At 51.7% G+C, this 27,960-nt stretch overlaps 2 protein-coding genes across 8 annotated transcripts; one reads left to right on the forward strand and one right to left on the reverse strand.

The window, feature by feature from the left end:
• Positions 1-4,655: 4,655 nt before the first annotated feature.
• On the reverse strand, positions 4,656-6,281 carry HDDC3 (HD domain containing 3). Of its 2 annotated transcripts, none has more exons than XM_028852030.2 (4): positions 6,161-6,281; positions 5,789-5,844; positions 5,438-5,678; positions 4,656-5,139 (listed from the first exon to the last, which is right to left on the reverse strand). In XM_028852030.2, the coding sequence occupies exons 1-4, from the start codon at positions 6,270-6,272 to the stop codon at positions 5,009-5,011; spliced, it is 540 nt and encodes a 179-aa protein (XP_028707863.1). In that variant the 5' UTR covers positions 6,273-6,281; the 3' UTR covers positions 4,656-5,008. The 2 variants fall into 2 exon arrangements, with proteins under 2 accessions (XP_028707863.1, XP_028707862.1); XM_028852029.2 differs by having other exon boundaries at positions 6,095-6,281.
• A 2,735-nt stretch (positions 6,282-9,016) lies between these two features.
• Positions 9,017-27,813, forward strand: UNC45A (unc-45 myosin chaperone A). Of its 6 annotated transcripts, none has more exons than XM_077938576.1 (20): positions 9,017-9,107; positions 9,264-9,425; positions 9,644-9,701; positions 10,000-10,175; positions 13,425-13,517; positions 14,006-14,173; positions 16,215-16,383; positions 16,684-16,854; positions 18,560-18,731; positions 19,947-20,247; positions 21,142-21,236; positions 21,491-21,632; positions 22,004-22,144; positions 23,005-23,132; positions 23,343-23,409; positions 23,848-23,961; positions 24,191-24,306; positions 26,635-26,752; positions 26,861-27,016; positions 27,168-27,813. In XM_077938576.1, exons 1-20 carry the CDS (start codon positions 9,057-9,059, stop codon positions 27,423-27,425), a joined length of 2,856 nt encoding a protein of 951 aa, XP_077794702.1. In that variant the 5' UTR covers positions 9,017-9,056; the 3' UTR covers positions 27,426-27,813.
• The last annotated feature ends 147 nt before the right edge of the window (positions 27,814-27,960 follow it).

The raw sequence follows: 27,960 nt of genomic DNA on the forward strand, positions 1-27,960 counted from the left end.
AGAACGCACCATTGCACTCCAGCCTTGGCAATACAGTGAGTGAAATTCCCTCTCAAAAGAGAAAGGCAAATATAAGAACTTATTGAGAAACTGCAGGAATGAATATAACCTGTTATACAACCATGGTTTAACTGTAGATTTTATGCCTAGTATTTTTTTTTTTTTTCCTCCGAGACAGAGTCTCACTCTATCACCCGGGCTGGAGTACAGTGGCATGACCTTGGCTCACTGCAACCTCCACCTCCCGGGTTCAAGTGATTCTCCTGCCTCAGCCTCCTGAGTAGCTGGGACTACAGGTGCCCGCCACCACGTCAGGCTAATTATTTTGTATTTTTAGTAGAGATGGGGTTTCACAGTGTTAGCCAGGATGGTCTCAATCTCCTGACCTTGTGATCCACCCGCCTCGGCCTCCCAAAGTGCTGGGAATACAGGTGTGAGCTGCCGCGCCTGGCATAGCCTAGTGTGTTTCTTTGGAACTTATTAAAATGTCTCTGGAGGCTGGGCGCGATGGCTTCATGCTTGTAATCCCAGCACTTTGGGAGGCCAGATCCCAAAGTTGTCTTTAGTTGTATTTTAGATTCTACTAAAAATACAAAAATTAGCTGGGCATGGTGGTGTGCACCTTAATCCCAGCTACTTGGGAGGCTGTAGCATGAGAATCGCTTGAACCCAGGAGGCAGAGGTTGCAGTGAGCCGAGATTGTACCACTGTACTCCAGCCTGCGCGATAGAGCAAGACTACATCTCAAAAAAAAAAAAAAAAAAAAAAGGAAAAAAAAATCTCTGAAACATTTCATGTCCTGTTTTGTTACTGACCTGTGATTCTGTAAAAGTCTACTTTTGGGTTGGGCGCGGTGGTTCATGCCTGTAATCCCAACACTTTGGGAGGCCGAGACAGGTGGATCACGAGGTCAGGAGATCAAGACCATCCTGGCTAACACGGTGAAACCCCGTCTCTACTAAAAATACAAAAAATTAGCCGGGTGCGATGGCGGGCGCCTGTAGTCCCAGCTACACGGGAGGCTGAGGCAGGAGAATGGCGTGAACCCGGGAGGCGGAGCTTGCAGTGAGCCAAGATTGTGCCACTGCACTCCAGCCTGGGCGACAGGGTGAGACTCCATCTCAAAAAAAAAAAAAAAAAAAAAAAAGACAAAGTCTACTTTTGCAATTTGGATTAGTAATTTTATGAATGCAAATTGGAGATGCTGTTCAAAAAAAAAAAAAAGAAAAGAAAATAGAAAAGTCTTACAAAGGAAAGACAGTCACAGTGATAGCAGACATCTAGTTAGCTACAATAGACACCTAGAGTCCATTCAAACCTAGAGAAAACTCCACCTTGAATTTGCTCTCAGCTACACCATTCAAGAGCAAGGGGGAAATGACATTTTCAGACACACAAAGACTCAAGAGTTTGCAATGTACAAAACTTTAGTGGAAGAAAATAGGTGTACTTAAGCAAAAAGAGAATTTGTCTAGGGGCATGAACTGATGAGCGGGAGGGTATACCTAAATATTGGCTATACATGTAATACTATTTTATAGTTTAAAAAGAGGAAGGAACTAAAATTCTAGATAGCAATACTGTTAAGAGTTATTCAAGGCTGGGTGCGGTGGCTCACGCCTGTAATCCCAGCACCTTGGGAGGCCGAGGCAGGAGAATCACGAGGTCAGGAATTCGAGACCAGCCTGCCCAACATGGTGAAACCCCATCTCTACTAAAAATACAAAAAATTAGCTGGGTGTGGTGGCGCACGCCTGTAGTCCCAGCTACTAGGGAGGCTGAGGCAGGAGAATAGCTTGAACCCGGGAGGCGGAGGTTGCAGTAAGCCCAGATTGTGCCACTGCACTCCAGCCTGGGCAATAGTGCGAGACTGTCTCAAAAAAAAAAAAAAAAAGAAAGAAAAAACTTATCCAAGGGGTTCTTCTTGTTCTTCTTGTTCAGAATATAAGCATATCTTGTGATTCACATGCACAAAGAAACATATGGGAATGTTGACTGCAGCGCTATTTGGTGTGGTGAAAAATGAACAACTAATTGTCAAAAGAGAATGCACACATAAAATACTATCTGTTAATAAAATACTATTAAGTAAACTAAAGGAATGATGTAAATATATACATGTATCAACATAAATCTCAAAAATATTGGTGAGGGTAAAGGAAGCTGCAGAGTGAGATGTACTTTCAACATACTTAAAAAAGCCACCGGGGCACAGTAGCTCACGCCTATAATCCCAGCACTTTGGGAAGGTGAGGTGGGCGGATCATCTGAGGTCAGGAGTTTGAGACCAGCCTGGCCAACATGGCGAAACCCCATCTCTACTAAAAATACAAAAATCAGCCGGGCATGATGGTGTGCACCTGTAATCCCAGATACTAGGGACGCTGAGGCAGGAGAATCACTTGAACCTGGGAAGGGGAGGTTGTAGTGAGCCGAGATTGTGCCACTGCACTCCAGCCTGGGCGACAGAGCAAGACTCTGTCTCAAAAACAAACAGAAAATTCAGGCGGGCACAGTGGCTCAGGCCTGTAATCCCAGCACTTTGGGAGGCTGAGGTGGGCGGATCACCTGAGGTCAGGAGTTCAAAACCAGCGTGGCCAACATAGTAGAACGCCATCTCTACTAAAAAATAAAAAATAAAAAAATCCAAAAACAGGTACTAAGATGACAGACCTTGCAACATATGGTGCTAGAAAAACTGGACATCCACAAGCAAAACCATACATCATATATTTTGTATACGGTGTATATACAAAAAATTACACCATATACAAAAATTAACCCAAAATGTTCTTGCCACAAAAACAAAAAATTGGGTTACTACGTGAAATGATAGATGTGTTAATTTGCTTCACTATAGTAATCTTTTTACTACCTGTATGTAGCCTCATAATATCATGTTGTATACCTTATGCCAAATTAAATCGATTTAAAAAGAAATGTAACCCAAAATGGATCAAAGACTTTACCTTTAAAAGATAAAACGGTAACTTTGGGAGGCCAAGGCAGGTGGGTCACCTGAGGTCAGGACTTAAAGACCAGCCTGGCCAGCATGGCGAAACCCCATCTCTACTAAAAATACAAAAATTAGCCAAGCGTGGTGGCGCACGCCTGTAATCCCAGCTACTCGGGAGGCCGAGGCAGGAGAATCGCTTGAATCCCGGAGGCGGAGGTTGTGGTGAGCCGAGATCGCGCCATTGCACTCCAGCCTGGGCAACAAGAGCGAAACTCTGTTTCAAAAAACAAAGCAAAAAAACAAAACAAAACAAAACAAAACAAAAAAACCAAACCAAAAAACTAAAACGATAAAGCTCCTAGAAGAAAACGGGAAAAACTTCATGGCATTAGATTTGGCAAGAATTTTTTAGCTATGACACTAAAAACACGGGCAACAAAATATATAAAGTGGACTACAACAAAGCCATCTTTTGTAACAAAAAAAATTGTAATCCTACTCCCGCAAAACTAATTAAAAAAAATTAAGTACAAAGTTCTCCAAAATGTACCATACCCTGGGGATTACACTGAACTTTGTTCATTTGTTTTCTTTTAATTCGGCTTTTTTGGTTGCCCTTCACCTACTTTTTCCCAGAGCCCTCCGTTGGGGCCTTCACTTGGGCAAATAACTAACGTAGTGGAACAGCTTTGACCTAACAATTTCTTCATACCGAAGATGATCGCTTTTCCAGACAACTTAATAAACTTTGCTTTAATGGATGACTGGATGCAGAAAAAAATAAATAAAAATAAACCTCAGCTGCTCAGCAACGACTAAAAAAACCACCAACGGGCAATCCCTCCCTATGGCCACTGAGCAAAATTCCACCACCTCCCCTATACTCCGCCTACTGCCGAGCTCCCGGGTTCGGACAGCCCCGGGCCACTTCCGGGCCTTCCCGGAAGTCCCTCTCGCTTAGCAACCAAAGTAACCCGCAATGCGGAAGGGCGAGGGGATTGCGAGTCACCGAGTTTCCGGCGCGGCTTGAGGTACTGGGGAACCGCAGTCCCCCACCGGCCCAATGATATTGTTGCTGGGGTCTCTCCCGTGCCCAGCAATGTTGTCAGTAAGCGGGCGGCACTCCCTTCCAATAGGTCTTTTCTTTTTTTTTTTTTGAGATGGAGTCTCGCTCTGTCGCCCAAGCTGGAGTGCAGTGGCACGATCTCGGCTCACTACAACCTCTACCTCCCGGGTTGAAGCGATTCTCCTGCCTCAGCCTCCTGAGTAGCTGGTATTACAGGCGCGAGCCACTGCGCCCGGCTAATTTTTTTTTGTATTTTTAGTAGGGATGGGGCCTTGCCATGTTGGCCAGGCTGGTCTTGAACTCCTGACCTCAAGTGATCCATCCGCCTCGGCCTCCCAAAGTGTTGGGATTACAGGCGAAAGACGCCGCGCCCGGCCCCTTCCAACTTTTTTAGCGGGGAAGGGTGCTACCATTTCTTGAGCACGTATGTATCAGGCTCCATCAGGCACGTCACAATCTAACCTGATAATTACACAACCCATCTCACTGATAAGTAAGCCAGGTTTGGAGGGTTGAGGCCCCCAACCTGAGGGAGGTGACTCAGGGACACACAATTAGTCCTGCTTTGCTGGAGGACAGATATGCAGCCTAACAGTCCCCCATTCAGGAGGCTGGAGAAGCAGCAGCAGCAGCTTAAACCTTAACCCAGAGGTTTTATTTTCCATAACGTCTTAGGAACTAGTACTTATATAATCTCAAGTCCCTGAGGGGCCAGAGATCCCACCATGCAAAATAGCAAACAGACCCAAGACTTGGGGAGAGGCAGTGAGTGCATCACAAATGGATGGGTACATCTGATTCCCACACGCGGGGCTCAGCTTAGTTAGTAGGAGACCTTCAGATTAAGAAAAAATGCAAGTCTTTTTTTGGCCTGTAGTATCTGGGAAGGATGGAGGGAGTTCGGGAGGCACAGAAAAGATGGTGTATGAATCCTGTCCGGCCTGAATGAGGCTGGAATTGTGCCTCTGGACAGCTTCAAGCACTGATCAGAGTGTCAGCCCCCGCTCCTTGAACAGATGCTTTAGCGCCTCTTCCAGTTGCCGGTTTGTTCCCTGAAGCCCCTTCACCACTTGCGCTGCCCACTCGAAGTATTCCTGGACTCGATGTTCTGACCATCCTGCGTAAGAGTCGACAGAAACTTGCTAGCGTGATGTCAAGGAAAGCACTGCCTTTTCCCCACTTCCTGGCAAGCCTGGTTCAAGGCCATGAGTTCCTGATGGGATGAGCTGTCCTGAAAACTTCCCCTTGGCCCAGCTATTGTATTTTTACCGTATGAAAGAAGAGTAAATAGTGGTCCAGTAGGGTTAATTTGGGAATTAAGAATGCCCAGGGTTTTTCAGGGGAACTGATCAACCTGTGTCTTCAGAAGGCGGCACCCCCCTACCCTTTCCCTTAGAGCCCATAGGAAAGCGTACCCTCTGGGGTGCAGCGATTCAGGTCCCTCAGATTGTACAGCTTGTCTGCCAGTTTCACCAGTTTGGCCCCGGGGCTACTGTGGGGCGCTTGCTCCACCTGCAGCCGCTTTCTCTCCAGCTTGGGCAGAGTCTTGTCATCTGTTACCTCCTCCACCAGGCGCCGCACCTGTGCCCCAAAGTGTAGCTCCACCTCATCCAGGGTGGTGTCTGTGTCCTCCACCGTGTCATGGAGCAGGGCCGCCTGGGGACAAGTTCCCACTTAGCCCTGAGATGTCAGCGAAGGGATGCCCATTGCTGAACGGGGCCCCTGATCCCCATCCCAGTCTCCTGGCAGAGAAAGGGGAAAATTACCTGTAACACCACAATGTCAGTGATTCCCGCCTCGTGGGTCAGGATCCGAGCCACACCTGATGGGGAGGGGCAAAGCAGGAAGTCAGGTCGGAGATAGCTCCAAGGCGGTGTGTTGTGGGTTTTGGAGAGTCAGATGTGGCCCCTCTTGGCCTCTCACTAGCTGGGTGACCTTGGTCAAGTCCCTCACCCTCTGGGTGTCAACCGACAAAGGGAACGATCATGCCTACCGCTCCAGTTGTTACGAGGCTTAAACGGTATATCGCACTAAGCTTGGGACAAAATAGGTGCTCAATGAGCTGCACGCACCCCACGTATCCTTCCCAGTCCCCACCCCCGGTGCCGCAGCCGGTGCTCCGCGGCCGACGAGCCCACCGATGGGGTGGTTGATGTAGGGGGTCCCTTCGGGGTCCTTCCGCCGCTGCTGCCGGTGCTTGCGAGCAGCGAAGTCGGCAGCCTCCAGCAGCTGGGCGGCCTCGGAGCCCATCGCGCGGATGGGGCGGGCGACGGCGGCAGCGGGTGCCAGGACGGAATGTTTACAGCGCCCCCTGGCGCCGGGGAGGCCCGGGGATCGTGGAGGCTAATTCAGCGGGCTGTGTTGGGCCTGCCCCAGATGAATTCCTCTAGAGCTGACATGCCCCGGCGCAGAGAGCAAGCGATGTGGAAAGCTGCCTTCAGCATCACAGCCGCCAGCTCAATGTACTCTGTTGGAGGTGCAAAAAGAACATAAGCCTGGCTCTCTGGGAGCCCACCGTCTGTGGAAAAGAGGAAGACAGACAAGAAATAAGGCAGTGGTCTCACAGTGCGCTGAATCCAGGGTGGGAAGGCTCAGGGGACTATGGGAGCGGGAAGAAAGGACAATCCACCTACCCTCAGAGTCAGAGACAGCTTCTCCCAGAAGCTCCCCCCATGAACAATCTTCAACCTGGCAAAGCTCTGAAAACTCTCCAAGTGTTCTAAAAATAGTTCTCCCTGCAGGGATGGGCCAGGTTCTGTGGGCGGGGGAGCCTCACCTTTGGACCCAGGAGACCCTAGGGCCTGACCTGAAAAATCAGAGCCTTCACTGGGAGCCCTGCCTAATTGCTTCAGACTTAGGCTCCCAGGTAGCTGTGACGTTTCTGCAGGAACTGCCTTTGTTCTCAGTGTTGCAGATGAAATTCGCATTGCCTTCTTATGCCATGAGAGCTCCTATTTCAGTCTCTAGGCACCTTCTGTGGGCCCCTGGGGTGATGAGTATTGTTATTGGTGTTCTGGAAGCATGATGTTGTCAGGCTTGGGTAGGCACTGGAATAACACTTAATTCCGCTGGCTGGTGGCCTTGAGCCTTCCGGAGAAATTCCCTGTCTTAGGGCAGCTGAGGGGTAAGAGAGACCTGATGGTCCCTATGGAACTCCTCTGTGAGAGGGGGTTCCCTATTAGCTAAGTATACTCTAATTAGACAGGTAGCTTTTGTGTTCCGGCTGGTAGCTGGGGCAGATGAGGCCCAGGGGAAAAGCTAATAAAGGACTCACCCTTGGTTTTCAGCTAGTCTTGGTGGTTGCCATGTAGCAGAGGTTAGGGAGGGAAGCCCCACATGCTGGAAGTGAGGTCTTTGGGACCTGAAATAGAAGGGTCGGAATTCCCAGAGCTTCCGTGGCAGCCTGGAAGTTGGAGAATGGGTAAAAACATATTTGGCTCTAAATGCTTGTTTGTTCTTCATACTAATGGCTCAGCTGCTCTGTCATCCCTCATTCTGTCCTCTAGTCCTTTGAGCCTTCTCTCCTTCAGCAGTTTGGCAATGCAGGCCCCACGTGTTCCAACAGGAGATAGAAACCCAGTCCCTGTCATCTCTCTCTAAAAGCCTGTGATAGAGAAGCTTCAGACTTGTATTAATGGTGCCCGAGGGCCTTGGGGCTTTGATTTTTATTTCCTTATTTATGCAGTCATGGCCTAGAAAGAGAGATGTTAGAGTTCCCAGGACCAGGACAGAGGTGGTGGTGAAATCTCATGGGCGTCTGGAGAAGAAGGTCAGGCCCCTTGCTGACAGGCCTATCCGTGGGGCTACTGCTGCTCTTCAGCTGGGTGACCCTTGTCCAGTCAACCTCTCTCTCAGGTACAGCACTTACCCCTGTGGCCCACCTGCCTATCGTGCTATGGGCTATTCCTGGGAACTGGAACTGATGGGGATGAATGGAAGGGCGCCTGCTCTTCCGGTAGGGGCTGATCTCTTTTACTCTCCAGTAGGGGTGGAGTGGGCTGTGGAAAGATCCCTCCTGCTTATTTCTAGCCCCCCAACCTCTCTCTTCAGCTGTGGTCCACCACCCTCACTTGTGCCAGACCACCCGGGATGTCAATGGCCACCACTACCCTGGTTTCTTTTGCCCTCGTCTCTCTGATTCTCCAGAGGAAGCCTACTGCTGCCACCTGCAGGCTGCAGGGGGCTCCTGCTGCACCCGGGCTGAATTTGAGGCCCTGTACCAAGTCAACCTGTCCGCTCTTCCGCCCCCGCCCATCCTCAGGTGAGATCTCCAACCCCGGAGCCACTGGAACATCGTCAGGGTGTTCCAATATCTGGGGCTCTGTTCCTAAATTATGGGGTGGGAGGCTTGTAACTTACAGACTAGTGAAGGGACAGACCGCAACAGAAAATCATGTAGATCATGATTACAATTACAAGGGAGAAGTTCAGGGGGCTGTGCAAGCGGGTAATAGGGAGCCATACTGAATCTGCCCATGGGTGGCTCTAGGATGAGCTCCTAAATTCGTATGCAAATGTGTGTATGTAAGACTACACTTATTTGGGGATGGAGTCCCGAGCTTTCTCCGGACTCCCAGGGGTTCTGTACTCCCACAGAGCGCAGCAGCCAGAGCGCGGCCAGGGCCGGGATCCAGATACTTTTTTCTCTCCCGCAGGGGCCCAGGACAACTCCTAGTGCTGGGCCTCTACAGCCTACTGGTTGTGACCCTGATGACCGCAGACCTTGTGCACTTCTGCTGCGATCGGGGCCGGGGTCGGGGCTGGAGCCACCGCAGGCCTCCCTCCGGGTCCTCCGCCGTGAACTCCTGCAGGTCTCCGCGGGGACAGCTTAGGCGCGACCGGAGCTTGCCTGCACCTGCGATCCAGAGTCGAGTGCCCCGCCCCTGCCCGGGCGCGCTAACTCTTTAGCCCTGCCCCTCTCTGACTCCACCTCCGACGCAAGAGTGGGGCGGGGCAGCTCCCGGCAGCGTCCGGAGCCAGACTCGTCCCGCACCAGAGACTGCGCCTGCGCGGGCACGGGACAACCTCTCCGCGATGACTGTGAGTGGTCCAGGGATCCCCGAGCCCCGGCCGGCCACCTCCGGGGTGCGTACCCAGTCCCCGCGCCATCACCCCTTCGCACCCGCCCTGACCATCCCAGGCCTCCTTCTCCCCATCCATGAGGCTCGTGCCTATCCCTCCTCTTCTCCAGGGCTCTGCCCCGAACCCCCTCCGACGTTTCCGCCCCCTTTCTCTCTACAGGCCAGCTCAGTGGAGCAGCTGCGGAAAGAGGGCAACGAGCTGTTCAAATGTGGAGACTACGAGGGCGCCCTGGGGGCCTACACTCAGGCCCTGGGTCTGGACGCGACGCCCCAGGACCAGGCCATTCTGCACCGGAACCGGGCCGCCTGCCACCTCAAGCTGGTGAGGGAGCCTGGCGCTCTTCCCCTTGCCTGCCGGGCCCCGGTTCGCCCATCTCAGCTGATGCTTGGGCCCCAGCTGGGAATTCAAGCTCCCAGGCCATCCCCGCTTGCCAGATGTCTTTTGCACCTCAGCGTGAAGGGGGATCGGGTGACCTTGGACAGCGAGAGTACCCCTGCTGCCTGGTTAGTGCCCCGAAAGGGAGATGACCATTCTTTCAGGCTCCTGTCTTTCTCTTACAGGAAGATTACGACAAAGCAGAAACAGAGGCATCCAAAGGTAGGGGAATGGTGGACCCTCGTGTGGAGCTGTAGGGCTTCTGTGGTGGGCAAGGACTCTGGGACCGCTGCACCATCACATTCTCCTCCTTTGGCCCCGGAGACACATCTGCCTTCTTTCTTTCCCACTGCCTCGGGCCTTTCCTTTTCTGCAGCTACCCTCACCTTTTCTGAGGCTGAAGCACCGAGCCCCACATTCGTCCCCCTACCTTCTGGCCTTTCCTCGAGATCTTTCCCTACTGCTCTTGCCTGGAGATGGTGGCCTCATGGGTGCTGACAGCGCTCCTGTTTGTGCTCAGCCATTGAAAAGGATGGTGGGGATGTCAAAGCACTCTACCGGCGGAGCCAAGCCCTAGAGAAGCTGGGCCGCCTCGACCAGGCTGTCCTTGACCTGCAGAGATGTGTGAGCTTGGAGCCCAAGAACAAAGTTTTCCAGGAGGCCTTGCGGAACATCGGGGGCCAGATTCAGGAGAAGGTATGTGAGTGACCCAGAGAGGTGGTGAAGGGATCTGGGCCAGGGGTGCAGACACAGTTCTCCAGACAAGAGATACTGATGGCAAGTGAACATATAGAATTCTGGTTAACCTTGCCTGTGGCCAGGGAAAAGCAAATTAAGATGACAGCGTGTTACTGTTGATTTGGAGGTCTGTTTGGCAGACATTTAAAAGTTTGTATACTTTTCAAGAAGGAGTGAGGCAGACACATCAGTGGTGAGGCTGGTACAGCTCTTTTGGAGAGTACTTTAGCATATCAAATTTGAAATGAGCGTATCTTTTGATCCCATATGTTTACTTCTTGCTGTTTCTCTCACAGAAACCTTGCCCACATGCACAAGTAGACATGTGTATGTTTATTTCAGCCTTTTTTGTAGTAAAAGCTTGGAACTTGCCTCAATGCCCAGCCATAGAGGAATGGCTGAATAAATTGGGTAATGTCCTTACTAGAGACTCTTACATAGTTACTGAGAATGGGTAGATACACACATATTGAAATGGAAAGCTCTGGGACACTTGTTGAATAAACAAAGCAAAATAGGCAGGGCATGCTGTCTCATGCCTGTAATCCCAGTGCTTTGGGAGGCCAAGACGGGACGATCACTTGAGGCTAGGAGTTTGACACCAGCCTGGGCAGCATAGTGAGACCCTGTTGCTACCAAAACTTAAAAAGTTAGCTGGGTGTGTTGGCACACCCTTGTAGTCCCAGCTACTTGTGAGGCTGAGGCAGGAGAATCCTTTGAGCCCTGGATTTTGCAGTTACAGTGAGCTATGATTGTGTCACTGCACTCCAGCCTGGATGACAGAGTGAGGCCCTGTCTCTTTTGAAAAAGAAAAGAAGAAAAATATATGATAACACATATAGTATTATATCATTTATGTTAATGATCCCCTGCATAGCAAAATAATGCTATATTTTTTCTGTGGGTACACTTGGGTATATAAATACAAAGGAAAATATTTAATTTAATTTATTTATGTATTTATTTATTTATTTTTTGAAACAGAGTCTTGCTGTGTTGCCCAGGCTGGAGTGCAGTGGCGTGATCTCAGCTCACTGCAACCTCTGCCTCCCAGGTTCAAGCAATTCTCCTGCCTCAGCCCCCCAAGTAGCTGGGACTGGGACTACAGGGGCGTGCCACCACGCCCAGCTAAGTTTTTGTACTTTTAATAGAGACAAGGTTTCACTGTGTTGGCCAGGATGGTCTGGAGCCCCTGACCTCGTGATCTGCCCACCTCGGCCTCCCAAAGTGCTGGGATTACAGGTGTGAGCCACTGCACCCAGCTGAAAATATTTTATTTTTAAAATTTATTTTTATTTTTATTTTTTTGTTTATGTATTTTGAGACAGGGTCTCACTCTGTCACCCATGCTGGAGTACAACCTCTGCCTCCCAGGCTCAAGCGATCCTCCCACCTCAGCCTCCCAAGTAGCTGGGACAATGCGTGTCACCACGCTTGCCTAATTTTTATATTTTTGGTAGAGACAGGGTTTTACTGTGTTGCCCAGGTAGCTGGTCTTGAGCTCCTGGGCTCAAGGGATCTACCTACCTCAGCCTCCCAACTTGCTGGGATTATAGGTGTGAGCCATGGCACCGGGCCAAATATGCATTTTTGTTTCTTTATTTTTTCAGGAAAATATTTTATTTTATTTATTTATTTTTTTGAGACTGAATCTCACTCTGTCGCCCAGGTTGGAGTGCAGTGGCGTGATCTCAGCTCACTGTAAGCTCCACCTCCTGGGTTTACGCCATTCTCCTGCCTCAGCCTCCAGAGTAACTGGGACTACAGGTGCCTGCCACCATACCCAGCTAATTCTTTCGTATTTTTAGTAGAGACGAGGTTTCACCATGCCAGCCAGGATGGTCTCGATCTCCTGACCTCATGATCCACCTGCCTTGGCCTCCCAAAGTGCTGGGATTACAGGCATGAGCCACTGTGCCAGGCCTAGGAAAATATTTTAAAAGATATACATCAAAATGATAACATTGCAACCCCTAGGGAAAGGAATGGGATTGAGAGGACTTTCCAAAGGAGACTGCATCACCTGTTCATATTTTTTTAATAAAGAGAAGTTGTATAAAATATATATGTTTTTAAATTAGGAGAAAAGAATCTAAAGACCATTATGAACTATAACCAAGCTCAAATTCACCAGATAATTTGATGTTAAAATGCTGACACAGTGGAAGCAGATAACATGATGGCAGACACCTCACTGAAATGTTGAAACGTGGGAAAGCAAATAGGTTTTCTCTCTCAGTGCCAACTCTGATTGGCAGTGGCTGCCCAGAATCCTATGTTGAGAAGAATTAGGAAGCAGATTGCCTGAGCTGAGCAGGGGAACATGCCATGACTGGTTAGTCATGGCTGCCATGGGTGCGAGAGAAAAAGGCAGGTGGCCCACATGCTAGGCTTGTGCCACCATCTATGCCCAGGACTCTGGGGGGTGGGGGTAGGCCTAGAAAGATCTTGCCCATTCAGATTATTATTATTATTGAGACAGAGTCTCACCCTGTCACCCAGGCTGGAGAGCAGTGGCAGGATCTCTGCTCTCTGCAACCTCTGCCTCCCAGGTTCAAGTGATTCTCCTGCTTCAGCCTCCTGAGTAGCTGGGATTACAGGCGTCTGCCCCCACACCCAGCTAATTTTTGTATTTTTAGTAGAGACGGGGTTTCACCATGTTGGCCAGGCTAGTCTCGAACTCCTGACCTCAGGTGATCCGCCTGCCTCGGCCTCCCAAAGTTTTGGGATTACAGGCGTGAGCCACTGTGCCCAGCTCAGATTATTTTTAAAACAGTCCAAAGAGATTTCTGGAGCTAAAGGAAGTGTTAGCAACTACCTCACAATCTGCCAGCTCCCTGGCAGGAGTTATAAATGCTTAGTTCAGTGCCATGGGCAGCCCATTCACACTGCCACAACGTAGATGGCACCACTGTGAGTGGGTTGCTTTGTAGCTGACAGGATGCCTCCCCTCCCGAAAGGCACTACAGCATGGGCGCTTCCCCTGCTGCCCAAGCAGGAAATCGCTCAGAAAGAAAAACAACTGCGGGAAATTTAGGAGGCACTGCCAGGCATGTCTCTTCCTGCCCAGGGTAGCTAGGTGCTAGCCCTGAGCCTAGACATCTTCACTGTGCCTCCCAGAGTGAGGAGCCAGAGACAAATGAATAGGGAATATGATGTCTCTGGCCAAGAGCCATGATTTCTTCCATGCTTTGTTGGTTTGTCTAGGTGCGATACATGTCCTCGACGGATGCCAAAGTGGAACAGATGTTTCAAATACTGTTGGACCCAGAAGAGAAGGGCACTGAGAAAAAGCAAAAGGTATAGGCCCCGGGCTGAGTCAGTAAGTGAGCTCCCACAAGAGCCACCCATCCATAGTACCCTTCACCCATGTAGGCCCCAAAAGCCCCTGCTGCCCTGCTCTGCAGCTCCTCCAATCGTGCAGCTGGGCTCATGGGGCCTGGATGGGAGATCTGAGGGTCTGGGGCTTTAGCGTGAACCAAGGAGTTCACAGAGTGCCTTGCTGGCCAAGCCCTGTGCCAGGAGCTGGGTGTACGGAGGTAACTGAGGCACTGTCCCAGCCCCTCAGGCTGTGCTGGGGACTCATTTGCTCTAACCATCAATTCTGAGAGAAGGCTCTTCCCTCTACTTACAGAGGAAGCTAAACTTCAAAGAGGTTATTTTTTGGCCATGATCACTCAACTGTGAAGTGGAAGCAGTGAGGTCTGGGGCTCAGGGCCCCTGCTCACCAGTGCTGCGTCCTATGCCACGTGCAGTGTCAACATTATAATGTACTTCCTTTGACGTAGGCTTCTCAGAACCTGGTGGTGCTGGCCAGGGAGGATGCTGGAGCAGAGAAGATCTTCCGGAGCAATGGGGTTCAGCTCTTGCAACGTCTGCTGGACACGGGAGAGACTGACCTCATGCTGGCAGCTCTGCGTACGCTGGTTGGCATTTGCTCTGAGCATCAGTCACGGGTAGGTGGAGTGGAGAGGCTGGTTACTGCTTCAGTCCCTTTGTCTGTCCATCCGTCCCTCCGTCCACCTATCTGCTCATCTGCCTATCCACTCATCTACCCATCCATCCATCCATCCACTCTTCCACCCACCCTCTACCCCTTATCTTATTCTAAAAAGACCTTAGGCCAGTCATGGTGCCTCACACCTGTAATCCCAGCACTTTGGGAGGCTGAGGCAGGTGGATTACTTGAGGTTTCAAGACCAGCCTGAGGGACATGGAGAAACCCCATCTCTACTAAAAATAAAAAAATTAGCCAGGCGTGGTGGTGTGCACCTGCAATCCCAGCTAGTCAGGAGGCTGAGGCACGAGAATTGCTTGAACTCAGGAGGTGGAGGTTGCAGTGAGCCGAGATGATGCCACTGCACTCCAGCCTGGGTGACAGAGCGAGACTATCTCAAAAAAACAAACAAACAAACAAAAATAACTTAAGGCAGAGTACAAGGAAATATGTGTAACAAGAGAGAAAAAATAAAATGGGGTGAAAAAGACCAACATAAATTAGGATGAAGTGGGGCTAGCAAGAGCAAAAACAGTCCTGGGGTACCCCAAGCACTTGCTTTGTGGGGGGCTTACAAGTGTGAGCCCCAGCTTTCCTGCAGCCAACTCCCAAAAACACATTGGTCATTGACTCCTTCAGTGTCCATATGGCACAAGCAAGCTCATTGCCCAGAAAAGGGCACTTGTCCTTGCTCTAAAGATCAAATTGTCATTTCCTCTGGAGCAGAGAGTCCTCATAGTGAGTGATGTGGTCAGCGATGTCACCACTGCATCTTTTTTTTTTTTTTTTTTTGAGACGGAGGCTCACTCTGTCGCCCAGGCTGGAGTGCAGTGGTACAATCTCGGCTCATTGCAAGCTCCGCCTTCTGGGTTCACGCCATTCTCCTGCCTCAGCCTGCCGAGTAGCTGGGACTACAGGCATCCGCCACCACGCCCAGCTAATTTTTGTGTATTTTTAGTAGAGACGGGGTTTCACCGTGTTAGCCAGGATGGTTTTGATCTCCTGACCTTGTGATCCGCCTGTCTCGGCCTCCCAAAGTGTTGGGATTGCAGGCGTGAGTCACTGCGCCTGGCCACCACAGCATCTCTTTACCATTGAGACAGTGACCAGACACGTAGGGCTTGGCCCCAACATGATTCTCAGCACGGATGGTGGTGGCCCAGCATGGACAGTTCAGCAAGAACAGTCCTGCTCCTGGGCCAGTGTGGTGAAGTCCACATCCCCCTCTTACCTGAGCTGGCTTGCTCCAGGGGAGAGGGAACCAAAGACTAGACCCTTGGTTGCTTTTAGGGGAGCCCACAATTCCTAGATAGGAGTGGAACTGTGAAATAGTCAATGAAATCTCTTTAGGCTGAGCTTGGGCTGCATTCTGGGTCTCACAAGGCTAAGATTGGTAAAAGCATATGCATTCTGTTCCCTCCTGCCTTCTGGTCCATCCCAGTTCACAGTCTTGGCCAAGGACACTCAGCTGCTAAGTGGAAGCAGTCAGGATCAGGACTCAGTGGACCAAGCAGGCCTTCTAGGGTTCTCCAGCTTAGAAATGGGGTGGAGAGGTCTCATGGGCCCATTCCGTGCACATTCACATCCCCAGGGTGTGGAAATCCACATCCCCAGGGTGTGGAAAGAACCTCAGGGTTTAGATTGGGGAAGAACTAGACCATTAAGCCTTGTGGTCAGGTAGCTTTGTCTAGGTTTAGGTCTTTTTCTTGGGGAGACATGAGCTAAAGCAACTGCTCCCAGGGCCACAGTATACTGTGTCTTCTCTGGCACCAAGGAGAGGTAGTAGGGCATTGCTCTGGAATGTTTCCTTTAGGAAGTCTTTCTAACAAAATTATCCTGCCATTACCCTGGGTCACGCCATCTGTTCTGTCTTGGTTTCACCTGGAGCTGGGCCTTCCACCCAATTCTCTCCTTCTGGCCATATTCTCTAACTTACAGTTAGGGATATCTGTAGCTGCCCTTGACCAACTGGAAGCTTCTGTCCACCTCTCCCACCGCAGACAGTGGCAACCCTGAGCATACTGGGAACTCGGCGAGTAGTCTCCATCCTGGGTGTGGAAAACCAGGCTGTGTCCCTGGCTGCCTGCCACCTACTGCAGGTTATGTTTGATGCCCTCAAGGAAGGTGTCAAAAAAGGATTCCAAGGCAAAGAAGGCGCCATCATCGTGGGTGAGTGGAAGCAGGTCTGGGGTCTTTTGGATGTTACTGTCATGGAAGGGATGGGGCTGAGCCAGCCAGGCCAGTTTTTTGGGGACTAGAATTGGAGCTGCAGGTTGTTTGGAATACGGTTTGGTGACATTATTTTACTCTAGATTCTCAGCAGCCAAGGTGTCTCAGGACAAAGCTGGAGCTCAGTCTGGAGCCTGGGATGTGGATCCCCCCTTCCCTGTGTCTCCCTGGTTTGTTGAAGTTCAAGGGCCAAACAGGGCTGGGCTGCTGTGGAGCCCACTGATGTCTTCTTGTTGCCAGATCCTGCCCGGGAGCTGAAGGTCCTCATCAGTAACCTCTTAGATCTGCTGACAGAGGTGGGGGTCTCTGGCCAAGGCCGAGACAATGCCCTGACCCTCCTGATTAAAGCAGTGCCCCGGAAGTCTCTCAAGGACCCCAACAACAGCCTCACCCTCTGGGTCATTGACCAAGGTAGGTGAAATAGTTCACAAAAACTTGCTTGGGCAGCTGAAGTTTGTTTATCCTTAGGAGTAGTAAGAAAAGTTGTGAGTGGGGCCAGGCATGGTGGATGATGCACTTTGGGAGGCAGGGGGTCACTTGAAGCCAGGAGTTTGAGATTAGCCTGGGCAACATAGCAAGACCCTGTCTCTATGAAAAATTTAAAAAATTAGCTGGGCATGGTGGTGTGCGTCTGCAGTCCTAGCTACTCCAGAGACTGAGGTGGGAGAATTACTTAACCCTGGGAGGTCAAGGCTTCAGTGAGCTATGATTGCATCACTGCAGTACAGCCTGGGCAACAGAGGGAGACCCTGTCTCAAAAAAAAAAAAAAAAAAAAGGAAGAAAAGTTGTGATTATCTCCAGCCATGTGTCTGCACTGAAGTGTGTCCTTTGGCCCAGGAGGATGCTGGAACTGAGAAGATCTTCCAGAGCAATGGGATTCAGCTCTTGCAACACCTACTAGACATAGGAGCTACCCTTAGGGGGCTCAAAGTTAGACTCTTCTATCATATGTGTGTGCAGATACATGCACATTGAATGGGCCTGCAAGCAGGTTAGCAGAGAGGCTGGATTAGCTTTCTGTATCTTTTTTTGAGATGGAGTCTCACTCTGTCGCCCAGGCTGGAGTACAGTGGCACAATCTCAGTTCACTGCAGCCTCCGTTTCCCAGGTTCAAGCAATTCTCCTGCCTGAGCCTCCCGAGTAGCTGGCATTACAGGCACACATCAGTATGCCCTGCTAATTGTTGTATCTTTAGTAGAGATGGAATCTCACCATATTGGCCAGGCTGGTCTCGAACTCCTGACCTCAAACAATCCACCCACCTTGGTGTCCCAAAGTGTTGCGATTACAGTCATGAGCCATTGCGCCTGGCCCCCTTTTTTTTTTTTTTTTTAGTGAGCATGTATTACTTCCATACTTAGAGGAAAAAATAAAGGTAGATATATCAATTCATCTCTCTTTTCCCCTAAAACATAAATAAGAGCTGGGTGCGTTGCTTCGTGCCTATAATCCCAGCACTTTGGAAGGCCGAGGCGGGCAGACCATGAGATCAGGAGTTTGAGACCAGCCTGGCCAACATGGTGAAACCCCATCTCTACTAAAAGATACAAAAAATTAGCCGGGCGTGGTGGCACGCACCTGTAATCCCAGCTACTCTGGAGGCTGAGGCAAGAGAATCGCTTGAACCCAGGAGGTGGAGGTTGCAGTGAACTGAGATCGCGCCATTGCACTCCAGCCTGGGCAACAGGGCGAGACTGTCTCAAAAAAAAAAAAAAAAAAAGATAAATAAGAAAAGCTCTGCAAAGGCCCTGCATGAGCAGGGCCTTTCACAATGATCCTGTGAGGTGTGGATATTGTGTTCACAATGATCCTATGAGGTGTGGATATTCCTTTCCCCTTAGTTTTACAGATGAGGAACCTCAAAGCTCCAGAGCATTTGGCCCCAGGGGCAGGGTTGGCATGCAGGCCTCACTTCTGAGGTCCTTCCCGATCCTATAGCTGCCTCCCTTAGGTAGCAGATCAGCTAAGCAGATTCTCTGGGCTGCCCTGGACGCAGTTGTCAGAACTCTGTAGCCTTCTTGTCTTGCTTTTCTCCGCATCTCCTAGGAAGCCTCTTCCTTTTACTTGTAGGGGTTGTAACTAGTGTTCTAATTTCTAAATGGGGTGTCTTTTCAGGTCTGAAAAAGATTTTGGAAGTTGGGGGCTCTCTACAGGACCCTCCTGGGGAGCTTGCAGTGACCGCGAACAGCCGCATGAGCGCCTCCATTCTCCTCAGCAAGCTCTTTGATGACCTCAAGTGTGATGCGGAGAGGGAGAATTTCCACCGACTCTGTGAAAACTACATCAAGTAAGGAAGTCTGTTTCACCTCCTGTTGCCAGGGATTCCAGCAAAAAAGTTCTGACTCCTTGAGGAGGGGCAGAAATGAAAGGTTTCCAGCAGAAAGAGTAGGCTTAGGGAGGACTAGTTGGGGGCTGGACGAAGGGAAAGTGGCCCCAAGGCCCACTTCCTGTTCCAAAGTGGCCTCCCCGGGGAGGTTCTTTCTCAAATCAATGTTCCAGTAATGCAACAAATGCCATCAAGCACGTACTGGGTTTACCAAGCACTTCCTACGCATCTGTTCTCACACAGGTGAAACATGACAGTCCTAATTATTTTTTTTGAGACGGAGTTTCACTCTTGTTGCCCAGGCTGGAGTGCAATGGCACGATCTCGGGTCACCGCAACCTCCGCCTCCCAGAGTTCAAGCAATTCTCCTGCCTCAGCCTCCTGAGTAGCTGGGATTACAGGCATGCGCCTGTGAGGTCTCGAACTCTGACCTCACACCTGAGGTGATCTGCCTGCCTTGGTCTCCTAAAGTGCCGGGATTACAAGCGTGAGCCACTGCGCCTGGGCAACAGTCCTTATTCTTAAATGAGATTATAGGCTGGGCGTGGTGGCTCACGCCTGTAATCCCAGCACTTTGGGAGGTGGAGGCAGGTGGATCACCTGAGGTCAGGAGTTCGAGACCAACCTGGCCAACATGGTGAAACCCCATCTCTACTAAAAATAAAAAAAATTAGCCAGGCGTGGTGGTGGATGCCTGTAATCCTAGCTACTTGGGAGGCTGAAGCAGGAGAATCGCTTGAACCCAGGAGGTGGAGGTTGCAGTGAGCCGAGATCACGCCATTGCACGCCAGCCTTGGGGACCGAGTGAGACTCTGTCTCAAAAAAAAAAAAAAAAAAAAAAGAAATCAAAGGAACTTACAGCTGTTGAGGAGAAAACTGATGATAAATTATGAAATAAGCAGAATCATTTCAGAGCTTAAGTCCAGGAAGGGACATCAATGGTGATGTGGGAGTAACCTGTGTTAGATACTATGTCAGGGAAGGCTCGAGTGAAAGTGTCGATAAAGAAAATCAGCCACTGTTGTCCAGGTGGAAACGTCCTAGTCCTCCCATTGGCAACTTTCCTGCTGTTTCTGCCCAAGTAGTGCAGGTGCCTGGCCAGTGGAGGGGAAGGGAGGAAAGAAGAGTCCCTTTATGTTGGCCTTGGTGTGACAGCTGTCACCCTGTGCCCCTCAGGAGCTGGTTTGAGGGCCAAGGGCTGGCCGGGAAGCTACGGGCCATCCAGACGGTGTCCTGCCTCCTGCAGGGCCCGTGTGACGCTGGCAACCGGGCCTTGGAGCTGAGCGGTGTCATGGAGAGTGTGATTGCTCTGTGTGCCTCTGAGCAGGAGGAGGAGCAGCTGGTGGCCGTGGAAGCTCTGATCCACGCAGCCGGCAAGGCTAAGCGGGCCTCATTCATCACTGCCAATGGTGTCTCACTGCTGAAGGACCTATATAAGCGCAGTGAGAAGGACAGCATCCGCATCCGGGCCCTGGTGGTGAGACGGTGGGCCTGGGGTGGGTGGGCAGGCAGCCAGGCAGGGGTCCTGGTCCAGCTGGTATTGCAGGGTGCGGTCCCAGCACACTCTAGATGAAAATAAGGAATATTGTAATTCTAAAAAAATTAGCCAGACTTGGTAGTGCATGCCTGTAGGTCCAGCTACATGGGAGGCTGAGACAGGAGGACTTGAGCTCAGGAGGTTGAGGCTGTAGTGAGCCACCCATGTCACTGCACTTCTGCCTGGGCAACAGAGCAAGACCCTCTCTAAAATGAATGAATGAATGAATGAATGAATAAATGAATGAGATTCTGGGCCTTGTTGTGGCCAGAGACGTGGGCATGGCTCCTCCCACCACAGGGCTTAAGGCTGGGCCTACAGGGGTCATGCGGCGTTCCCGGGAACTGGTGGTTTGGGGGTTTGGGGACTACCTGGCCCTCCATGAGCCTGTTGTGGCTGTGCACCCTGTGGAAGCTGGTCTTCCTCCATGGGGCACTCAGTCCTGGATTTCTCCATCCCATAAGGATTTTGGCTGTGGCTGAATCACGTGTCCTCTCCCCACACACCTCTCCACTTCACCTGCAGAGGACTTCTTTGTGCGACGTGGAAGGAAACAGAGCCATTCTCAGTGTGGCCTGGGAAGGGGTTGAGCCCATGACCGTCCAGTGGCCAGCACGTCAGTGTCTGCAGATGCTGTGTCATGCGGCCACCCACTAGCTGATTTTGCTGCCACATGCTCTAGGTGGTGGTCTGAAGAGAGAGGGTGCTGATTTGTCTGTGTAGCCTCCAGCGGGCCATGGCAGAGTGCCAGGGAGGGAGTCCAAGCCAGGTGTGGAGGAGCTTAGCTCCTGCCTCCTTCCCCAGAGGCCAACTGGTCTTGCCCTCTTCCTCCAGGGACTCTGTAAGCTTGGTTCGGCTGGAGGGACTGACTTCAGCATGAAGCAGTTTGCTGAAGGCTCTACTCTCAAACTGGCTAAGCAGTGTCGAAAGTGAGTCGTCTGGCCTTGCTGTGGTCCCCCACCTGTGGGGATAGATCTTAAGACACGAGGGTCTGGGTGGGAGTTGGGGCCTCCTCCCTGTCCTGCTCTCAGGCTCAGGCAGGGGCTGCAGTCTGGATCCTGGTACGTGAACTGCTTCTATACATTGAAGGGATGCCCAAACCCTTGGTTTTTCCCCCTTGGCCTTGGTGTGCTCCTCCCTAACCCCAATCCTGAGGGTTGTCCACTATCCTGCATGTCCCCAGGTGGCTGTGCAATGACCAGATCGATGCAGGCACTCGGCGCTGGGCAGTGGAGGGCCTGGCTTACCTGACCTTTGATGCCGACGTGAAGGAAGAGTTTGTGGAGGATGCGGCTGCTCTGAAGGCTCTTTTCCAGCTCAGCAGGGTAGCTCTGTGGTTCCTGCTGTCAGCCTGGAGACACTGTCTAGGATTAGAGCTTATCAGGCTTTCTTGGCAGGGCTTGGCCAATGGGGTCTTTTGACTCCAGGGAGGAGGGCTGGTGACTGAGTGGCTTCTCCGTGTAGTGTGGGCACGTTGGCCAGCACCAGTGGTGTTAGCAAGGACGTTCTTCTTGGAGGAGCTGGGGAGGTCAAGTTTGTAAGCTCCCAAAATCTGGGGCCTGGGGAGCTTCCTGAATTCATCCTGTACCCAAGGGTCCCAGCTGAGGGTGGAACTGGGGGCCTGGGCCTGAACAGCATTTATCTGAGTGCTGCTCTGCCCCGGGATGCCCATGTGAATGCCTCTCTGTCCTGGCAGTCTGAGGAGAGGTCAGTGCTCTTTGCGGTGGCCTCGGCGCTGGTGAACTGCACCAACAGCTATGACTATGAGGAGCCTGACCCCAAGATGGTGGAGCTGGCCAAGTATGCCAAGCAGCACGTGCCTGAGCAGCACCCCAAGGTGAGGGGCCGCCAGAGGGGCTGGAGGGTTCCCCACCATGGGGACCAGCTAACCCAGAGTATCCACAGCAGAAAACCTCTCTCTTTTTTTTTTTTTTTTTTTTTTTTTTTTGAGACGGAGTCTTGCTCTGTCGCCCAGGCTGGAGAGCAGTGGCGCAATCTCGGCTCATTGCAAGCGCTGCCTCCTGGGTTCACGCCATTCTCCTGCCTCATCCTCCTGAGTAGCTGGGACTACGGGTGCCCGCCACCACACCCAGCTAATTTTTTTGTATTTTTAGTAGAGATGGGGTTTCATTGTGTTAGCCAGGATGGTCTTGATCTCCTGACCTCGTGATCCGCCTACCTCAGCCTCCCAAAGTGTTGGGATTACAGGCGTGAGCCACTGCGCCCAGCCAACAGCCTCCCTTTTAAGCCAGTTTGTTTCCCTTTGTCTGGCTGTTTTATTTATTTATTTTATTTTTTATTTTTATTTTTTGAAACGGAGTCTTGCTCTGTCGCCCAGGCTAGAGTGCAGTGGTGTGATCTTGGCTTACTGCAAGTCTGCCTCCCGGGTTCACGCCATTCTCCTGCCTCAGCCTCCTGAGCAGCTGGGACTACAGGTGGCCACCACCAAGCCCAGCTTATTCTTTGTATTTTTAGTAGAGACAGGGTTTCACCGTGTTAGCCAGGATGGTCTCAATCTCCTGACCTTGTGGTCCGCCTGCCTCGGCCTCCGAAAGTGCTGGGATTACAGGCATGAGCCAACGCACCTGGCCTGTCTGGCTGTTTTATTTCCCAGTTCCTCAACTGCTGCTGTGAGAAGGGTCCCCCTTTCTCTGTGAGTCAGTCCAGGCCCCTCTCCTAAGCTGTCTCCTCCCCCAGGACAAGCCGAGCTTCGTGCGGGCTCGGGTGAAGAAGCTGCTGGCGGCAGGTGTGGTGTCGGCCATGGCGTGCATGGTGAAGACGGAGAGCCCTGTGCTGACCAGTTCCTGCAGAGAGCTGCTCTCCAGGTAAGCCAGCCTTGGTGGGAGCCAACCTTTCCCAACTCCTGAGCCTCAGGGCTGTGGATGTGGCTCCAGAGGGTGTAGGTTCCAGTGCTGTGGGCCTCTTAGAGCGACAGGGGCTGCCTGCCTGGCTGCCGTCCTTGCTGAGCCCAGAAGTGGAGCGTCTGCCTGCCAGAGTCCCAGAGCCGCCTGCGCACCACTGCCTTCTCCCCACAGGGTCTTCCTGGCTTTGGTGGAAGAGGTAGAGGACCGAGGCACTGTGGTTGCCCAGGGAGGCGGCAGGGTAAGCTGGTTTACTCCCCTCTTCCTGATGGCTGAGCCGTCAGCCTATAAAACATGACTCAGCAGCTGCCATGCTAGAGCTGGGTGTTAGATGTGGGACAGAAAAACATTATTCATGGCCAGAGGAACATTGTCCCGCTGAGAGAGTGACACGGAAGCGGGCAGGCTCCTTGGCCCCTCCACACTGGTGGCTGTGAAGGTCCTAGGCTCTACTATTCCTTTGTCTCATTTATCTCCATGGCCCTGATGCCCAGCACAATCCATGTCCAGCCCTTATGAGGTGTTTCAGGAAGTGTTTGGGTGCAGAGGGTCTGCACAGGGAGTCAAGCCTGGGGAGAGGGAGGAGGGTAAAGGTGGGACGGTCAGGGACTGGGGGCCTGATGGTTGGGGTCTTACACTCCCAGGCATGTCCTAAGCAGTGACGGGCTTGTTCCTACAGGCACTGATCCCGCTGGCCCTGGAAGGCACGGACGTGGGGCAGACAAAGGCAGCCCAGGCCCTTGCCAAGCTCACCATCACCTCCAACCCCGAGATGACCTTCCCTGGTGAGCGGGTGCGTATCTTCCTGCCCCGTCCTTTCTTCTCCTTCTGTCCCTGATGGCCTGTGGGCTGGGCTGTAGCTCCCCTTTGGGACCAGCAGGAAGTTTCAGCTTTGCCAAACCCTGGGGCAGGGAGTTCAGCCTGAGACAGCAGTACTCTCTTAGGGGTGGGCTCCTCCCCGCAGGGTTGGTGGGGCTTGTGGGGCCTGCAGCAAGTACCCGACAGGTGGGTGCATGTTGCAGATCTATGAGGTGGTCCGGCCCCTTGTCTCCCTGCTGCACCTCAACTGCTCAGGCCTGCAGAACTTCGAGGCGCTCATGGCCCTAACAAACCTGGCCGGGATCAGCGAGAGGCTCCGGTAAGGTCCCTTGGGATTGCGGGGCCTGGACCAGGCATCAGGATTTGGAATATCCCCCACAGCAGTTTACACAGTGGGAAATGCTCCTCGGTCATTGGCTTCTGTGAGCCTCACAGTGACTCCTCTGCATCATTAGAGAGGAGGAGACAGGCCGAGAGGCAGCATGGCATGGCAGACTCTAGAGTCAGACTGCCTAGCTTCCCTGATTGCAAATGGGTAACCTCAGGCAAGTTATTTAACTGCTCTGCCTCAGTTTTTCCCTCTGTGAAATGGGATGATTATAGTACCTACCTCATGGCATAGTGATGAGGAGAATAAAATGAGAAAATACACTTAAAAGTACTTACTACATGGGTACCTGGCCCCTAGCATTGTGCCATATCAGCATGTTTTAGTTTTTTTTTTTTTGAGACGGAGTGTTGCTCTGTTGCCCAGGCTAGAGTACAGTGGTACAATCCCAGCGCACTGCAACCTCCACCTCCCAGGTTTAAGTGATTCTCCTGCTTCAGCCTCCTGAGTAGCTGGGATTATAGGCGCACGCCACCACGCCCAGCTAATTTTTGTATTTTTCTAGAGACATGGTTTCACCACGTTGGTCAGGCTGTTCTAGATTTCCTGACCTTGTGATCTGCCCACCTAAGCCTCCCAAAATGCTGGGATTACAGGCATGAGCCACTGCGCCCGGCCAGCATGTTTTAGTTTTATTACTAACTGTGACTTTGAATATATTACTCATTACTTAGCCCGTTTCCTATTCTGCAGAACAGTAGTGATGATGATCACACTAGTACCTTTACCGTAGGGCCATGGTGAGGATTAAGTAAGATGATCCAGGTGCCTGGTCAGGGTAAGTACTCAGATGAGGCCGGGCACGGTGGCTCACGCCTGTAATCTCGACACTTTGGGAGGATGAGGCAGGAGGATCACTGGAGCCCAGACGTTCAAGCCAGTCTGAGCAATGTAGTAATACCTCGTCCCTATTTAAAAAAGAAATTAAGGAGAACATCAGGAACAATAGCTAATGGATGCTGGGCTTTTAATACCTGGGTGATGGGATGATCTGTGCAGTAAACCACCATGGCACACGGTTACTTATGTAACAAACCTGCACATCCTACACATGTACTGCTGAACTTAACAGTTGGAAAAAAAATTAGCAAGGTGTGGTGGCATGCACCTATAGTCCCAGCTACTAGAGAGGCTGAGGCAGGAGGATCACTTGAGCCTGGGGGATCAATGCTACAGCAGTGAGCTGTGACCATGCCACTGTACTCCAGCCACTGTACTCCAGGGTGACAGAGTGAGATCCTGCCTCAAAAAAACACAAAAGCAAAAACCCTCAAATGTTAGGCGTTAGCCTCACCATCACAACCACTCTGGTCTTCTGCCTCCTAATTTTGAGTATTTTCCACAATCCTATGCTATTTCCCAGGCCTGGTTAGAAGGCTAAGAAGCACTGTAGTTCCTGTCTGGTGCAAGAGGGTCCTTGGACATTGCCAAGAGAAATCCTCAGCCCAGGACTTGATTGCATGAGGGTGTGGGTGCAAGGGTGGAGCGGATGTAGAAACTCTGATGATGCTGCCTGTGTTAGTCTGTTCTTGCATTGCTGTAAAGGAATACCTGAGACTAGGTAATTTATAAAGAAAAGAGGTTTAATTGGTTCATGGTTCTACAGGCTGTGTAAGTATGGCATCAGCATTTGCTTAGCTTCTGAGGAGGCCTCAGAGAGCTTTTTCTCATAGTAGAAGGCAAAGCAGGAGCAGGCACGTCACCTGGTGAAAGGAGGGGGAAGAGACAGTGGGGGGAGATGCCACACACTTTTTTTTTTTTTTTTTTGAGATGGAGTCTCCCTCTTTCATCCAGGCTGGAGTGCAGTGGCATGATCTTGGCTCACTGCAACTTCCACCTCCTGGGTTCAAGTGATTCTCCTGCTTCAGCCTCCCCAAGTAGCTGGGACTACAGGTGCGCACCACCACGCCCAGCTAATTTTTTTTTTGTATTATTAGCAGAGACAAGGTTTCACCATGTTGGCCAGGCTGGTCTCGAACTCTTGACGTCAAGTCATCTGCCTGCCTCGGCCTCCTAGAGTGCTGGGATTACAGGTGTGAGCCACCACACCCGGCCGAGATGCCACACACTTTTAAACAACCAGATCTCATGAGAACTCATTATCACGAGGACAGCACCAAGCCATGAGGGACCCATCCCATGACCCAGTCACTTCCCATCAGGCCCTACCTCTAACACTGGGGATTACAGTTCAACATTAGGGTTAGAAGGGACAACATCCAAACTGTATCCCTGCTGCTTCCTCCTGTGGCCCTGCAGGCAGAAGATCCTGAAGGAGAAGGCTGTGCCCATGATAGAAGGCTACATGTTTGAGGAGCATGAGATGATCCGCCGGGCAGCCACAGAGTGCATGTGTAACTTGGCCATGAGCAAGGAGGTAAGGGTTGATCCAGGTGCTCATGACAGGTGGGGATGCAGAGGTACCTGTGCCCTGGCTGGGCTTTGCACCCAGCTGACTTGGTCCACTCCCCACATCTGGCCACAGGTGCAGGACCTCTTTGAAGCCCAGGGCAATGACCGGCTGAAGCTGCTGGTGCTGTACAGTGGAGAGGATGATGAGCTGCTACAGCGGGCGGCTGCCGGGGGCTTGGCCATGCTCACCTCCATGCGGCCCACGCTCTGCAGCCGCATTCCCCAAGTGGTCAGTGCCTCTTCTCAGTGGGGGAGTGGGGACGGACCAGGAACTCCCAGCATGGTGGCAGCTGAAGGGGACAGTCCTAGGGTGTGTGGGTGTGTCCCTTGCCAAGTTTGAGCCTGTTGCTTGGGGGTCATATCTACCCTGTTTCTCACAGACCACACACTGGCTGGAGATCCTGCAGGCCCTGCTTCTGAGTTCTAACCAGGAGCTGCAGCACCGGGGTGCCGTGGTGGTGCTGAACATGGTGGAGGCCTCAAGGCAGATTGCCAGCACCCTGATGGAGAGTGAGATGATGGAGATCTTGTCAGTGCTAGCTAAGGGTGACCAGAGCCCTGTCACAAGGGCTGCTGCAGCCTGCCTGGACAAAGCAGTGGAATATGGGCTTATCCAACCCAACCAAGATGGAGAGTGAGGGGGCTGTCCCTGGGCCCAAGGCTCATGCACATGCTACCTATTGTGGCACAGAGAGCAAGGACAGAAGCAGCTTTGGCTGGTGGTGGCTGGCATGCCCAATACTCTCGCCCCTCCTCGCTTGCTGCCCTAGGATGTCCTCTGTTCTGAGTCAGCGGCCATGTTCAGTCACACAGCCCTGCTTGGCCAGCACTGCCTGCAACCTCACTGCGAGGGGCCCTTTCTCTGTACTACTGTAGTCAGCTGGGAATGGGGAAGGTGCATCCCAACACAGCCTGTGGATCCTGAGGCATCCGGAAGGGCACACACATCAGCAGCCTCACCAGCTATGAGCGTGGCCTGAGCCTGCTATCAGGCCTGCTCCTCCAATAAAAGTGTGTAGAACTCCACTGTGTGCCCTGTCCTTGGGCAGGGAGGGCTGCTGTGGGTGGGAGTCTCTGAGTGTGGATGAGTATGGGTGTGAGCTGGGCGTGGGTGAGTGTGCAATGGAGCTTCACAGTGGCAAAGCCACTTCCATGGAAGGAATCCAGTGGATT

This window comes from Macaca mulatta, chromosome 7 (genome assembly GCF_049350105.2).
Source record: "Macaca mulatta isolate MMU2019108-1 chromosome 7, T2T-MMU8v2.0, whole genome shotgun sequence".
NCBI lineage: Eukaryota > Metazoa > Chordata > Mammalia > Primates > Cercopithecidae > Macaca > Macaca mulatta.